Genomic DNA, 16,863 nt, shown 5'->3' with positions numbered 1-16,863 from the left:
GAGCTCCCGGGGTTGAAGGCAGAGACCAAGGCCAAAGGAAACAAGAGTGGTGAAGGAGATGGGAACATTTTGAGGAGAAAGAAAATATTTGAAAATGTGTTAATATGTAAAGAAAAATTGGATATTAGTTTCTTGGAGAAGAGCTGTAAACCAAGGAGCTTGTAGAGAAATATCTGAGAAATGGATTTAGGATGGGCTATAAGGATTTGGTTTGCATAGTAAGAATGCAGTGAGAAAAACGAAAAATTACAGCTCGATAAAGGATAAATAATGAACATTATTGGAGGAACATAAATGAACGTTATGGAGGAAGATACAGGCCAGAGCAAACAAAGAAAATTTCTGAATGAGGATCCTAAAGATGGACGAGGGACTCTACAGAGACAAAAGCAAGAAAAGAGAGAGATAAGAAAATAAACAAATGAAGAAAAAAAGTAAGAAGCCAAATCTCATAATAGTGATTATGTGTGATTAATGTCATTTCGTTCACTGTTTCTGTGCCCTCCTCTCCCATGTAGCCAATTTTATAATGTAATGGAACAGGCCTCTCACAGGGCCTGTATATCTGGACCAAGCCCATTCTCATTGGTCTTCCCTGTCATTATTCCCCACTATCCTATAATTTCCAAGTTGTTGCTGTTTATAAACGCAGTTTTGAATAATTGCTGGGCTCCACTATTTTAATCACTTCACCATGATCGCCATTTCCACAGGTTTCCCTCACCTCCACATCAAATTTGAATTGCTCATATTGATTTGAAGTTGTCTCAATTTGTATTGTTTCATCTTTGATTTTTAATTATTCACATAATCACATGGACTTTTCCCCTTGTGTTTGTGTCCTTTGGGACTTTTTAAAAAAAAACTATTTTTTTATTGATATCAGAGAGGAAGGGAGAGGGAAAGGAAGATAGAAACATCAATGATGAGAGATAACCATTGATCAGCTGCCTCCTGCACACCCCACACTAGGAATCAAATCTGCACCGTAATCCAGGCATGTGCCCTGACCAGGAATTGAACCATGACTTCCTGGTTCATAGGTCGAGGCTCAACCACTGAGCTATGCTGGCCGGGCCTTTGGGACCTTTTTAAATGTCTTGCCCTGACCAGTTTGGCTCTCCCTTCCTCTCTGTAAAAAATCAATAAAAATATGCTGAAAAATAAAATAAAAAATAAATGTCTTCCACATGCCACCCACTGTCTACTCTCATTCCAGGGAAGAGAGAAGACTCCCTGAGTGCCCACTGTCAAGACATCAATGTCAAGATTTAGGCTCTTACATCCTGTTGTCTCTTGGATAGGACAACAATCATGGATAGTTCGGATGAAAGGAATACGTAACCCATTTTTCTCCAGGTATTTTTAAAAGTCTGTAAAATATCTAAGGAGTAGAAACTTCATATAACATAAACACAAGTATCATAATACAAATTTATAATAGCCTCATGGTTTTTAATTGTTAAGTTTCCTACATGCCCTTTACTAATTTTCCCCAGTTTCCAAAAGATATGTAAACCCCATGCAATATTTTCATTTATGTGGTCAAACCTAACAGATAATGTATCAATTCAGTTTTGTCCACTGGAATTTTCTTTTTTGGAGTCCTTCATCCTTTGGGTTTAATGTAGGGTAGTTGTGTCCTAGGCTTGCTCCATAGCTGCTTTCCTGGGCTTCTTAAGACTTCTCTTGTGGGGAGACCGGTAGGGAGGTGGAAGAAGGTATAGCGGGGATAAATGGTGGTGGAAAAACAAAACAAAATAAAATTTAAAAATAATTTAAAAAATCACCCTTGCCAGTTTGGCTCAGTGGCCTGCAGACTGAAGCGTCCCTGGTTAGATTCAGGTCAAGGGCTTATACCTTGGTTGCAGGCTCCTACCGGGTCTGGGCTCATGCGGGAGGCAACCAATCGATGTGTTTCTCTCACATCGATATTTCTCTCTGTCTTTCCCTCTCTCTAAAAAAAAATAAATAAATGGAAAAATATCCTCAGGTGAGGATTAAAAAATAGTAATAAAAAGTAAAAAAAATAAAAAAAATAAAAGTAAGCTATAAAAAAAATTCTCTCTGTTCTGTGTTGAATCTCCTACTGCCTGGATCTTAAACCTTCTTCCTCTTTCTTGTTTTACAGGATCTTTTTGGTCAACCATCTCATCTAATAGCTTCCAGAGAAAGTGACCATAGGAGGTAAACTTTGTGACACCTTATCTGTCTGAAAATGTTGATTCTTTGCTCATAGTTTATTGATAGTTTAGCTGGGTATGGGATTCTAGGTTAGAAATACTTTTCCCTTGGAATTTTCTCTTTCTCTGTAGCACTCATCACTCTCTGACTCAGGGTTTTCCTCCTGTAGTTTATTATCTATCTCTTCTTCACTAGAATGTAAGCTCCATGAGGGAATCAGTGTATGTCTGCTGGGTTACCTGGTTTAGTCGCTGTCAAACAAACATATAGTAGGCACTCAGATATATTTGTGGTATGAAACAATCCGTCAGATTCAGTGATTTTACCTGGCTCAATACTATTAAACACCTATTGAGGAATTGCTGTAATAATTTACCCTGTTCTTAGATTATCTCAAACTTTTTGAAGCCTCAAATGCCTAAAAAGTCTCTATTCCAGCCCTAGCTGGTTTGGCTCAATGGATAGAGCGTTAGCCTGCAGACCAAAGGGTCCCAAGTTCGATTCCAGTCAAGGGCATGTACCTCAGTTGCAGGCCAGAGCCCTGGTCAGGGCTCTTGGGCTCTTGCAGGAGGCAACCAAAGCCAACCAACTTGATATTTCTCTTTGTCTTTCCCTTTTCTTTCACTCTCTCTAAAAATCAATGGAAAAATATCCTCGGGTGAGGATTAAAAAAAAAGTCTCTATTCCATACCTGAGGTTTGTGTAGGTACAGAATTTTCCCTCAGCAGTTTGAAGGCATGCCCCTTTGTTTTGTCCCTTCAAGCATGGCCATTGAGAGTCCAGATCTATTTTTATGCTTGAGCTATTGTACATGACCAGGAGTTCTGTGTATGTGGCCTGTTTTCTTCTACTTGTCTCCATATTTCTGTTCATTTATTTATTTTATTTTATTTTAAATATGTTTTTATTGATTTCATAGAGGAAGGGAGAGAGAGAAATATCAATGATGAAAGAGAATCATTGATGGGTTGCCTCCTGCATACCCCCTATTGGGGATCGAGCCTGCAACCAGGCATGTGCCCCGACTGGGAATCAAACCCTGACCTTTTGGTTCATAGGTCGATGCTCACCCACTGAGCCACCACGGCCGGGCTGCTTATTTACTGATGAGAAGTTTATAGCTTGTGCTTTCTTCCATTCTCGAGGAACTCTAATCCCATAGTTGGACAATAAAGTAGAGATATTGGGTATGGGCAGAGTTGGAAAGATAAGCTACAGAAGGCTCAACTCTCGGAGTAGGAGCTTTTTGGCAAATGATGATAGCTAACATTTACTGAATTTATAATAATCAGAATAATTTCACAGGCATTATGCTAAGCACTGTACATGTTCTCTATCATGTAAGCTGTCCAACAACTCTGAGGTAGGAACTCTTACTCTATTAACTGTCCCAACTAGAAACTGCAAGGGCCAGGCTTGAGCCCAAGCAGCCTGACCCCAGAGCCATACACTGCTAGATGACCACCTCGATTTTATAACCTGCCAAAGCCAGGGCTCTGAGCCTACCCGGGGGTCAGGGAATGAGGCTGTGCAACAACCCTCCCATTCATTCAGTGAATGCTTGTTGAATGAGTGCTTCAGTGGCAAGTTTTTAGGACCATAAATGCCAAAAAACAATGATGTTTATTTTTCCCCAGATCTCTGCCTTCCGAGATCATCCACTCCTAGCCTCCTCTGGTGGGGTTCTCTGAGCACCGAGAACTTGTTGCCTCTCTTAGAAGAGGCCTGCACATGCATGAGGCCAAGATGGACACTTTTCTGTTGTGTGGGTCTCAGATTGCACTGCACAGTATATACATTATGAACCAAACAATCAGACTTTTTCTTTGGCTGCCTTACATTTTCTCTTGGGATAACAGATGCATTTCACTGAAGCTGCAGAAAGAAAAAGTGAAGATCAAGAACCTGTGGGAAATGGCAGCCACCTTGTAAGTATAGATATTTTCCCTCACCTAGGCAGCTAGTACTTTATCATATCCCTTTTGACTAGAATTAACCAAAATGCACACAGTTCAGAGAATTGAGGGCTCCTGAGTGATTTTTTAACATTTTTTAAAATATATTTTTATTGATTTTTACAGAGAGGAAGGGAGAGGGATAGAGAGTTAGAAACATTGATGGGAGAGAAACATCGATCAGCTGCCTCCTGCACACCTCCCACTGGGGATGTGCCCGCAACCAAGGTACATGCCCTTGACCGGAATCGAACCTGGGACCCTTGAGTCCGCAGGCCGATGCTCTATCCACTGAGCCAAACTGGTCAGGGCCTGAGTGATTTTTTAACATATTTTTATTATCCTATTTTTTCTTTGCACGTTCTCCCAAATCCCTGTTTCTTGCAACAGGATGTGTTTAAAGTGACATTATTGTTTGGTTCTATTAAAATGTCCTCTTAGTCTGTCCCAGTCATTCATTCAGCAAATACTGAACATGCACTATGTGCCAGTTGGGAAGGCAGCCAAAGTGTAGGGCTAGGCCTTGCCCTTGGCCTCCTTTCTCATGTTGAGTCAGATGTCTCAACAAGTAGATCACCATGCATTGTGAGATGGGTTAGCAGGGAGCTATGTACCAGGTATGGTGGGAACCACAGAGAAGGGAAGGCCCGACCCCAGGGGGGCTAGTCAGGGAGGTGATCAGAGAAGGCTTTGAGGTGGAGATAACCATTTTAGGCTGGACTTAAAAGGGTGAGAAGGTAACAATGGGTGAGAAAAGGACACATAAACATTCTAAGCAGAAAGAATAGTGTTGCCAAGGTACAGTGACCAGAACCTGCATGGCTCATTCAGGAAAAGGTAAAGAGGGTATTCTAGAGACTGGTAGGATGTGAGCTTGGGCAGAGCCTAGGGACAGCCTTGATACAGGATTAAGTTAGCCTTTGTTCTGTAGGTACAGGGAGAATGACAGCATTTATGTAAAGCATCAGATCTTTGCTTTACATAAAGTTCCAAGCCGAGAGATCTAAATCAACTGGGTACAGCGTGGGAGTGGGTCAGAGGGGGTCACTGAGTGGTGCTCAGTAAATCAGGAGGTGCAATTATTAGCTCATAATGAATAGGGTAGAGAGGATGAGGCTATGAACTAAGGCAGACAAATGGAAATGAAGAGAAGATAGATTGGAGAGGGTTTTAGATGTCCTATTTAGCAGGATTTCCTGACTGTGAATGGATGGTGAGGAGGGAGGCACCAAGCTTAGAGATAATAGTAGTTGCTCTCTATCTTCAACCTTACTCTGCAGTTAGGCGCTTTGCACGCAGTATATCATTTAATCCCATAATAGCCTTATGGGAGGAGTTATATTATTATCCAAATTTTATAGATGAGGAAGTTGGAGCCCAGAGTGGTCAATCAAAGTGACAAGGCAGGTATGTTGTGATGGTAGTCAGGATAAGAACCCAAGGGAATCAGCACCCTTAGCCGCTACTCAGTAGCTTCTGCAGCTGACTGGATTTCAGTGCCAAGTGATGGGGAGGTGAAGTGACCACCCTGAGAAGCAGTTAACGAATAGCAGATTCAGGCCTGGATCCCTCTGGAAGCACCTACTACTTCCCAGAGTTCACACACAGGCTGCCTGGGTGCCATCAGACTACAGATGTGTTGTGTGTGGTCCATAGAGTTGTTTTTTTCTTTTTTCTTTCTTTTTTTTTTAGAGAGGAAGGAAGGAAGGAAGGAGGAGAGGGGGTGGGGGTGGGGGATAGAGAGAGAGAGAGAAATTGATCAGCTGCCTCCTGCATGCCCCCTACTGGGGATTGAGCCTGCAACCTAGGCATGTGCCCTGATCAGGAATCAAACCAGTGACCTTTTGGTACATAAGATGATAGATATTCAACTAACTGAGCCAAACCAGTAAGGGTTGTTTTTTTTCCTTTTTAAATTACAATTGATATTCAATATTATTTCATACTAGAGGCCCGATGCATGAAATTCGTGCAAGAGTAGGCCTTCCTTCCCCCGGCTGGCACTGGCTTCCCTCTGGCACCTGGGACCCAGGCTTCCCTCACAGCCCCAGCGTCATCCTGAAGGTTGTCTGAAAGGACGTCTGCTCTAATTAGCATATTATGCTTTTATTATTATAGATTAGTTTCAGGTGTACATGGCCCATAGAAAATTTTAAACAGTTTTTAGAATTAATTGCTAACATTTAAACATCTACAAATTCACATTAAAGCCTGGGTTTCTGGCTTTCTTAAAAAGCAAGGAGATCTGGCCATACCAGCCCCATATTGCAACCCTTGTTGCCTCTCCGGGTTTCCTACAGCGGGGACCTGTGCTCCCAGCTGGACAGAGCCTGCCAGCATGCCTAGGGTCCCCGCCCACCTCCACAGGTCCCCGAGTTTGCATCTCTTGGTGACAAGCTGGTCCAGTTGATGCCAAGCTGTGCTTGTGCATTTAATCTCGTGTCAAGCCCAGGCCTCTACTGATGGCTAAAAGAAGTGTTTTTTTTTAAGTATATTTTTATTGAGTTCAGAGAGGTAGGGAGAGGGAGAGAGAGATAGAAACATCAATGATGAGAGAGAATCATTGATCGGCTGCCTCCTGCATGGCCCCCCCGCCCCCATTGGGGATCGAGCCCACAACCCGGGCATGTGCCCTTGGCTGGAATCAAACCTGGGACCATTCAGTCCGCAGGCCAACACTCTATCCACTGCCAAACCAGCTAGGGCTAAATACTCTTTTTGAGCTTAGGGAATGCAGTATAAGATAAAAACCGTGTGTTTTGTTTTGTTTGTCTTTTTCTAAATGCTGTGGGAATTGAGAAAAACTACATACCTACCCATGCTTGAGTGCCCACAGGGAGCAGGCTTATGTGCGGTAGTGCAGGACAAAGGTGAATGTCTTAGTTCCTGAAACCAGCACCGATTAAAATGAACTATCAGTCTTACCTTGGAAAATGGCAAAAGTAGTGGCAGCTGTACAAATTATGCTGTGATGTTTTTCTGTTTAATTTGTTTTGTAATAAGTCATTGGCTTGAATTTTGAGCTGTGTACTTTGGGTGTATTATAAGGAAGCTTTTAGGGAAAATACGAGTGCATGTGTGTGTGTGTGTGTGTGTGTGTGTGTGTGTGTGTACTATAGCTTATATAGCTTGAAATTTTCTGCAGAAATTCCGTTTCAGAACATTTTTTAAAAAGTTTTGTGATTTAGCCCTAACTGGTTTGGCTCAGTGGATAAAGCATCGGCCTGCGGACTGAAGGGTTCCAGGTTCGATTCCGGTCAAGGGCACGTACCTTGGTTGCGGGCACATCCCCAGTGGGGAGTGTGCAGGAGGCAGCTGATTGATGTTTCTCTCTCATTGATGTTTCTAACTCTCTATCCCTCTCCTTTCCTCTGTGTAAAAAATCAATAAAATATATTTTAAAAATAAATTTAAAAAAAGTTTTGTGATTTATCAAATGTTGAAAACCTGTTTCTGTACCATTAAGTTAAAATGTGAGGCACAGGATGGGAACTAGGTATTTGTTCATATTAAATATTTTGTTACATTTAACACGTAACAGTCCCCCATGAGTGGCAGTGGTGGTCAGGTTGGCTAAATAACGGAATTTATGCTTGTGTAAATTTGTTTGAAATTTATAAATTGCATTTAGAGACACAGGTTCCAACAGGTGTAAGAGATAGAGATGATGCCCTGGCCAGTGTGGCTTAGTTGGTTGTAGTGTCATCCTGTACACTGAAAGGTCGTGGGTTCAGTTCCTTGTCAGGACACATACCTAGGTTGTGAGAGGCAACCAATCGATGTTTCTCTCCCACATCAATGTTTCCCTCTCTCTCTTTCCCTTACCCTCTCTCTAAAAAATTAATAAAAAACAACAACACATATCCTCAGGTGAGGGGAAGGAAGGAAGGAAGGAAGGAAGGAAGGAAGGAAGGAAGGAAGGAAGGAAGGAAGGGAGGGAGGGAGGGAAGGAGGGAGGGTGGGTGAGCTTCAGGAGTTTGACTCTTACTCTGGGTTCTTGTGTGACAACAGTTTCCCATCATGCCTGGCCCCTGATTTAGGAGCTGGAGGAAAGTGGTGGCTGCTGCTGGGCACAAATTTCTTAGAAGGAAGGAAGGGAGGAAGGGAGGGAGGGAGGGAGGGAGGAAGGAAGGGAGGGAAGGAGGGAGGGACGGAGGGAGGGTGGGTGAGCTTCAGGAGTTTGACTCTTACTCTGGGTTCTTGTGTGACAACAGTTTCCCATCACGCCTGGCCCCTGATTTAGGAGCTGGAGGAAAGTGGTGGCTGCTGCTGGGCACAAATTTCTTAGAAGCCACTGGGCACTATTATGGGGTGGCCACTCGTCTCAGAAGTTCGCTGTCCACCTTGCAAGAGTGTTCATCCTGTCAGATCACACTGACCCAACTCTCAAGAGGCCAGCCCTGCCCGCTTTTTCCTGGGAGTTAGAAATAATTGTATAAGGTTCGCATTGCAGAGCCATTGCTACTTAGAATACATGGGCTTGCGAGGCCACGCTCTGCTGCTGCTTGGACTCTGACCCTTGCCCAGCACATTCTCCTTCCTCCTCCTCCTCCTCCTCAGAGACGCCCCACCCCCGATGTGCATGCCTAGGGTGGGACCGGACGTGTGTCGTGGCTGGTTCTGTTCGTGTCTGTATTGCTCAGAATCCACTGTTTCTTATTGATATATAGACAAATGCCTAATACTACGTGATCAGAACCGTGCTGAGAGCCAGGGACACAACAGTCAGGTGCCCTGCCCTGAGGACAAGAGGAGCGTGCAGGGACTGATTTGTGAACAAGGTACACTTCGTTACAGTACATTAACAACTGGTATTTTATCTCAGTCACACTGTAATTTTATTTTTGTGGTGTGGCCCAAGAAGATCCAGCCAAGTTCGTGGTAAAATTCTACTTATTCACTTAACAGATATTTAGTAAGCACCTGCTATTTGCCAGGCACTATTCCAGATGTCAGGATTTTAACAGAGAACAAACTGACAAATCTCCCTGATCTCTTGAAGTTTATGCTATTGTGGAAGGAGGCAGAAAAGTGAGGATGATATGTAATGTGAGCTAAGAATTTTGAAGGAAAGGCAAGCAGGGCGAGGAAGAGGGTATGGTGGTGTGCGCGTGCCCTTTTAAGTGGGGGAGTTGGGGAGGGCCTTTCTGATGAGGTGACAAAGCAGGGCCCACAGGAGGTGAGGGAGAGGCAGCTGTTTGGAGGAAGTCCTTTCCAGGCAGGAAGGCAGCAGGGACAGAGCCCGAGTGGCAGGTGTGCCTGGCCTGTTGGAGGAATAGGAAGTCACTAAATGAACATCTGCGCTCCTCATTCTCCTTGTCGGCAAGTCCATGTTGGGAGGAGAAATGAAATCATTTATGTGGAAATATTTATGTAAACCATCAAGCATGGTAAAAAGTTGACTTCATCACGTATTTGTAGAGTGTCTAAATCATCACGGATCATAATGATTATATTACAATTCTGTCCTTTCATTTTTTTTATGATCGAGGTGAAATTCACAAAACATATAATTAACCATTTTAAAGTGTACAATCCAGTGGCATTTAGTGCATTCACACTGTTGTGCAACCACCACCTCTGTCTAGTTTCCAAACTTTTCATCACCCGGCCCTTTTATTTTTAATATTAGTTTGTGTTGCTGCTCTTGAGAAAGGGTTCCCCGCCATATCTGACTTTGCCCTTTCTGTTTCTGGCTGGCCTTCCCCAGTTCCTATGATTCATCCATGTGCTTATTCAACAGATAATTATCAAGCATTTACTGTGCAATAGGCACCAGGTTGGGTAGGTACTGGGAATAAAATGCTGACAGAGGACATACTAGTACAGGTCCCCACATAATCTAGTGAGGGATTTAGCCACTGAATATATCATTGCCAGAAAATTGATTTAAATTATGATAAATGCTTATAGAAAAAATGCTTTGAAAATTGTGTGTAAAGCTAATAGAAGTGGAGAAGCCACTAGCTTTTAAAGCTCAGAATAACATGATTACATATTTTTTATAATTTGCTCGTAGTTCAGAGACACTCAGGAAAGTGACCTGGATAATGTGAAGGCAGGAGGTAGGAAGGCAGGCGAAGTTATTTCATTCATTTCCTCCTGATGACAGCCCTTTGAGGTACGCAAGGACAGATGTTCTTACCGTCCCTCCCATGTTCTAGATGTGGACACTGAGACTTACAAGGTCGTGCCTTGCCTGAGATCACCTGGTGGGGCTTATCACTAATACTTCACTTTAGCCCTCTGTCTGGTAAAGCTGAAAAGCACTGTGTCCAATAGGGGGCAGTGGCACACCTGTTTGGAAGACTCGCACATGTGTACCTCAGGTTTGTCTGCAGCCACCCAGCCCACAAGGTGAACTCCCAGCTTTCCAGGAGAGGGCACTGCGAGGCTGGCCTCAGAGTCACCTCACAGGACCTCTTGGGTCCTGCCTCCTCCCTCCCCCCTCCCATCCGACAGAGACTCATGACCCAGCAAGCTCTCAGCTCCCTTGGGCCTCTTCTCCGTATTGGGTGATTGTTTCTTAATCACGCTGTGGAGTAACAAATCAGGGCTGGTAGCCCAAGTCAGCTCAAGCGATGAGCTGGTGATCACCAAAACATAGGTGCGGCCCAGGGCGGGGAGCTACAAAAGCTGCTAGCGTGCGCCTCACGCTTGCGGCCACCTGGTGCCGCCGCTGTGGCCGTGCTGCACGTCGGTCATGTAGGCGCAATTGTCAGGCTTCTCTAGGCAGGATGACCTGGCAGCGTTTCCACCCCACCCACAGCTAGTTTCGCTTTCCTAATGTCGTTAAAAGTGCCTTCTAACTGAAGTAGGGTGGTTGAACAGGTTCCAACATTTTACTTAATTTTTTAAAAAATTTATTTCAGGCAGGAAGGGAGAGGGAGAGAGAGAGATGGAAACATCAATGATGAGAAAGAATCATTGATTGGCTGCCTTCTGCACGCCCCCCATTGAGGATTGAGCCCGCAACCCAGGCATGTGCCCTTGACTGGAATCGAACCCAGCCCCTTCAGTCCATAGGCTGACACTCTATCCACTGAGCCAAGCCAGCTAGGACAGTGGTCGGCAAACTGCGGCTCAGCAAACCGCGGCTCACGAGCCACATGCGGCTCTTTGGCCCCTTGAGTGTGGCTCTTCCACAAAATACCGACTTCTGCACATGGGCCACGAAGTTTCAATCGCACTTACATGCGCGCCCGCATGTGGTATTTTGTGGAAGAGCCACACTCAAGGGGCCAAAGAGCCGCATGTGGCTCGAGAGCCGCAGTTTGCCGACCATGGAGCTAGGACTTACTTAATTTTTTTATGTGATCAGTTGTTGAAGATTTCTTCCTTCTAGTGAGTCGCTTTCGTTTCCTCTCAGGGTGAGGCCCAGAACTGGCTTCTTTGGCATTTGCCCAAAGTCCAGGTTCTAATAGCTCTTGGACTGTGGTTTAATTTTAACCAGAAACTCTTCTTTTGGAATAATTACTTTTTAATCTGAAAAGAGCCAGTTTGATCAGAGCAATAACACCTCCTGCCTGAATCAGTAGACGAAGTTTTGTCTATTGCTGACATATTCTTTTTATTTATTTATTTAAATATATTTTTATTGATTTCAGAGTAGAAGGGAGAGGGAGAGAGAAATAGAAACATCAATGATGAGAGAGAATCATGTTTGGCTGCCTCCTGCACAATCGGGGATCGTCAAGCCTGCAATTTAGGCATGTGCCCTGACTGGGAATCGAACTGTGACCTCCTGGTTCATAGGTCGATGCTCAACCACTGAGCCACCTCGGCTGGGTATGACATATCCTTTTTAAAAGGGGAGGCTGATTTGGTGGGAAAACTGAAAATTGTGGATAGGCCCATTTGGAGGCCTGTTTGAACATCTGCTTTAATCAGTGTAATAACTCCAGGCATCTGGGGAGAGAACCGATGGACATGACGGAGAGTCCCCTGAGGCAGCCACGTGGCATCAGTTTCTGAGACAATCTCAACTCCTTTGCCAGCCCACACCTGGTACCACGTCTCAGTTCTGAAAGTGTGGCCATGGACAGGCCTGTCAGCAATGACAGGCATTATCGCCTTGGGACTGACCTTCCCAGGCAGGGAAGCAGAGCTGGTTCCTGGAGCTCCCTGCGTTGGTCAACATTTCCCATTTCCTCGTCTTCCCTTACAATGCAAGTCCTTCAGGAATGGGTACTTGTATTTGTAGGACCTTAAAGAATTTCTGATGCAGTCAGACAGAAATTGGTTTTTACCTTTTTTTTCAGTTTAGGTGGCAATGGAAAGCAATTCTAGGGGGGAAAAATGATTTATGCCAGCCCCAGATGAGGCAAACGAATTTGGGAAGACTTCCTCATTTTACAGAAATAGTCTTCACTTTGTCGGAGATTCATCCTTGGGCTTATTTAAATATGAAGCTCGCCCTGGCCAGTTTGGTTCAGTGGTTGGAGCGTCGGCCTGCAGACTGACAGGTCCCAGGTTTGATTCCAGTCAAGGGCACGTATCTGGATTGCAGGCTCGATCCCCAGCCCCAGTTGGGGTGCATGCAGGAAGCAACCAATCTATGTGTCTCTCTCGCATCCATGTTTCTCTCTTTCTCCCTACTCTCCCTTCCTCCCTTCCGCTCTATCTGAAAGCAATGGGAAAATATCCTTGGGTGAGGATTAATAATAAATAAATAAGTAAATAAGAAGCTCTCCTAGAGCACTTAAGTAGGAGAGAGGGCAGAAAAACTGGAAGTTAACTGTTGAAAGCTGTCACCAGTGGGAGATGAGTCTTACATGAAAATAAAGGCTCTGATTACCGGTGAGTCAGTAAGGGCTGAGGCGTCCATGTAGGAAAACCTGGCCTGGCGCAGACTATTCTAAGGGCAGGTGTATAAAGGCAGGTGCAGTCCTGCTGGCCTGATTAGCCCCCACAAAAGCCCCTGAAGGCACAGACTCCTCACAGCTCCTCACTGTCACGGCTCCTTGTTCAAAACACTCACTGAGTGTCAGATCAACATGTTTATCGGTTAGGTTTGATGTGTGTAAGGAGAACGGTCCATCCGCTCACGACCTAACCTGGCATCGAATCAGAACCTGTTTCTTCTCCCTCCTCTTCCCTCTGGAAGAGGATGGAGGAAGAGAAAGCGAAAGTTTCCCATGCCCAGAGGAAAACCGATGCTACAGAGATGCATTTTTTTTTAAAGAGAGCAAACCGGCCTAATCTGGGAGTTTGATCACCACTGAGAATGTGTTTCTGTTTCATCATTTAGTTTCTTGCTCAGTCTTCCAGCTCAGACCTGTGCAGCAACGTGGCAGGCAGCGCCTTCGTTTCTCAGGCCTTTCCTTGCCCGCCGGGCACTGTTCCTCTTTCAGACCTGGGCTGCTCCATCCAGGGACGCCCCTGCTCCCTGCACCCTCCCTCTGTACCTGCCAAAGGCAGCGGCATTGGGGAGACACTCTCAGGGTGATGCCAGGCTTTCTGAAGGGCACTGTCACCTCCTAGGAGGACTTGTACTTGGTGGTGTCTCTGAGGAGCCCTGGGACATAACCAGTTGGGCACGGGTTCAGTTGGGAGGGAGGGAGCACAGACTGTTGATGCCTATCTAAAGCAGCCTGGAGAAGGGCGGGTCTGTGTCTCCAACTGGTTTGGGGGTGGGACAGTGGCGCTGGGAACTTTTGCACCAGGAATTCTTTAGATGTTGTAATGGTTTCCCCAAGATCCCTTTATCTTAAAGTTTTCGCCGTCAACCAGCATACACAGGATTGGATTTCTCTTTTGTCCTGGTTGTGTCATCAGAAGCCCAGGACAACCCATGAGAATGACAAACCGGAGAGTCAAGCTCACATGGGAGGTCAGGCTATTTGGGGCAGATGCCAGAGGCGTGGGCTCTCCGGGGGTGGCTGCAGGTGAAGGACTCAGTGAGTGTTCTGGGGTTTGAGGAGAACACTGCTATGTTATTGTCAGTGAGAAATTCCCTCAAAATAGTCCCTTCTTGGAGAGAAAGGAATGGAACCAAGGGCTTACATCGGAGTATATGTAGTTGCCCTGGTTAGAAGGTTGTCTGTCTGTTTAATTAATAGATAGACCATGGTGTGGGACAGCAAGGTCACGCATAGCCCTGAACGTGAGCAAGGCTAGCCTAGGGCTCTGGAAACGTGGCAACAAAGTGTTCAACTGCAGGCTTGCTCTGTCTTGGTCTCCAGGCTAGCCTGGCTCAGAAAGAGAATAAAATATTGGGGTGACACCCCAAATATTAGTTCTAAAGGACAAACAGACTGGAAAGGGAGAGCGAGCGCCTTCAGATCCAGCCAGAGTGGCCCAGCCCTACATGAATGATGTCACCCATGTGTGCCTCACAGGAGCCCCTGCGGCTGTTTGGGATTTGTTGTCATCTGTGAGACAACACTGCTGACTGCGTGGCTTCCTGCGTTGGACTTATCCTGTCAGCAAGACACTGTTTACATTATTGGTTTGCCAAATTATGCTAAATGTACAATATCTTTTAAGTTCAATTAAGTTAATGTTGAGAAATACTGTAATAGAAAAGGCTAGAACAGCACTACAGCAAACAGTGATTACTGAGATTAGAGTGCTTTGAACTTGAGCACAAGAGAACCTTGTGAATTTGTAGGAATTAACCGGGACAGGTACCCACCTCTTAGAAGAAGCATGCAGGTTCCTAAAGGGAGTAAGCGGTATTAAAGGGAGCAACTAAGGAGGAAAGGAAAGAGATCAAACATCAGAAGACATCTTTGAATAGCAGAAGTTGTAATCTCCCTCTACAAAACACTGGGGGCTGAATTGTTTGGGTCAGTTACCTGGGCAGAAGGGTAAACTGAGGAAGAATTGCATGGAGCGGCCTCTGGAAGAAGTGTTCAGGGATGAGGGTCCAGTGGCAGCCTCTTTGATTTCAGAGGTGAAATAGTTGAATCCCAGACTCTGTGAGATGTGAAGAGTCACTCCAAATTTATAAGCTCATTAAACTCGTATTTTTGACTGTCTACACATATGGCTTTAGGGAAAACATGCTTCTAGCCACGCCTTCTCAAATCACTTAGCTATTTTGTCTTCTAATTTCTCTAGTGAGTATCTCTGTTATTTTCAAAGTTTGGGTAAGTCAGGGCAGGGGGATTTGCATCTTGGTATCCTTTCAAGAGGGGTCAGATTCAGCCTATCTTTTGAATTCAGTCTGAACACACACATACAAAATCACCCATCTGTCTGATTTGCTATGGCCATGGGGCCTAGGTCAGGGTTTTTGAGTCTGTGCTTCTTTTGTTATTGTTAATCCTCACCCAAGGATTTTCCATTAATTTTTAGAGAGAGTGGAAGGGAGGGAGAGAGACAGAGAGAGAGAGAAACATTGATTGGTTGCCTCCCACCCATGCCCAACCAGGGCAGGGGATCAAGCCTGCAACCAAGGTATGTGCTCTTTTTTTTAAATATATTTATATTGATTTCAGAAAGAAAGGGAGAGGGAGAGAGAGAGAAACATCAGTGATGAGAGAGAATCATGGATCGGCTGCCTCCTGCACAACCCCTACTGGGGATTGAGCCCACAACCCAGGCCCGTGCCCTTGTCTGGAATCAAACCTGGGACCCTTCAGTCCCCAGGCCGACGCTCTATCCACTGAGCCAAACCAGCTAGGGTGGGTTTATGCTTCTTTATTGACTTTCTGGCTAGTTCACCTAAAGGCTCCTCCTCCCCATTGTTTTGTTTTTTTTTTTTTAAATTAAAACCAGAAGACTTCTGCCCATTCCTTTTTTCCCTTCCTTAGATGTTGGTAAGATCAAGATCATGGTCATACAGTACTTTGTTGTTGTTGTTGTTGTTTTGTGGGCGCCGGGACGAACGATCACCAGCTGCCCAAGTTCCAAAAAATTATGCTTCTGAAATCTCTTGATGTCGATTCCACATGTAGAGCAATCAAGCTTCTCTACCTATGCCCCTCACGACAGAAGCCCTTTTTTATGGTGTACAGTGCTTTGAATGACTTCAGGAAGAATGCAACCTGACTGGCCATTCCCCTGGGGCAGTTCACAAAGCCCCAGGCCAGGGCTTCCATCATCTGTGGGGAGGCAGCCCAAGAGGACAGAGATGCTGTTGACACAGTGCCCCGTGGCACTATGTTGTTCCTGACCTTGGCATCCACACTCTTATCTCCAGAAGTAGGATAAGCGGTAGTTCAGCCACTTGAGTCTCCTCACGCAAGCCCTCTGTCATCTCCAGCGTGACTTGTCGGGCTGGAACTCTGCAGGTCCAGGAACTAATAAGAGGTAGAATGAAGATTTCTTCCTCTGATGCATGTTTACAAGATGTTTTCAAAGCTGAGGCTGCAGGGAAGCGGTGACCTCTGCTCCCTGGTGTCAGGCGTCAGAATTCTGACCGGAGGGCAGATGGAAGCTCCACCTTCCCGAGACCTCTTGCTCGGGGCAGCCAGTTCCATGCCAGGGATCAGGGAGCATCAGGTGACCAGGAGCCCGTCACCTAGATATTGTTGTGCTAAGTAGGCTGGTGCAGTGGGCAGCAGCTGTTGAAGGACAGCTGTGGCTTGGGCAGGCGGCCTTTTGCACACAGCTCTTCCTGGCTAATGGCTCTTCACTAAGCCTGTGCTATTGGGGGCTGTCAGACTTCACCCTGACGCACCTGGCCTTGAGGGTGGGAAAGGAGTTGGATTTTGGGTGGAAGGATGTTAGGTCTCTGTGCCCAGAGGAGGAACCACTGTGCCCATGAGGATTAGTC

At 45.4% G+C, this 16,863-nt stretch overlaps 1 protein-coding gene and 1 non-coding gene across 4 annotated transcripts in view; one reads left to right on the top strand and one right to left on the bottom strand.

Moving 5' to 3' along the window:
- Window positions 1-300: 300 nt before the first annotated feature.
- LOC106699327 overlaps window positions 301-16,863 on the top strand; it is a 37,531-nt gene continuing 20,968 nt past the window's right edge. For all 3 annotated transcript variants that reach the window (XM_023765058.1, XM_023765060.1, XM_023765057.1), the window contains exons 1-5: window positions 301-434; window positions 1,220-1,359; window positions 2,132-2,187; window positions 4,044-4,112; window positions 8,806-8,920. In XM_023765058.1, the coding sequence (XP_023620826.1) occupies window positions 4,044-4,112; window positions 8,806-8,920 (184 nt within the window). In that variant the 5' untranslated portion in view covers window positions 301-434; window positions 1,220-1,359; window positions 2,132-2,187. The remainder of the gene's footprint in view (window positions 435-1,219; window positions 1,360-2,131; window positions 2,188-4,043; window positions 4,113-8,805; window positions 8,921-16,863) is intronic.
- On the bottom strand, window positions 15,957-16,090 carry LOC111828468. Its single transcript, XR_002832346.1, has one exon. It is a non-coding gene; the product is annotated as a U11 spliceosomal RNA (small nuclear RNA).

Source organism: Myotis lucifugus, unplaced genomic scaffold, assembly GCF_000147115.1.
Source record: "Myotis lucifugus unplaced genomic scaffold, Myoluc2.0 scaffold_373, whole genome shotgun sequence".
Lineage (NCBI taxonomy): Eukaryota > Metazoa > Chordata > Mammalia > Chiroptera > Vespertilionidae > Myotis > Myotis lucifugus.
Note: the sequence above shows the minus strand (reverse complement) of the source record. Positions and strands in the feature narration are given on the sequence as shown.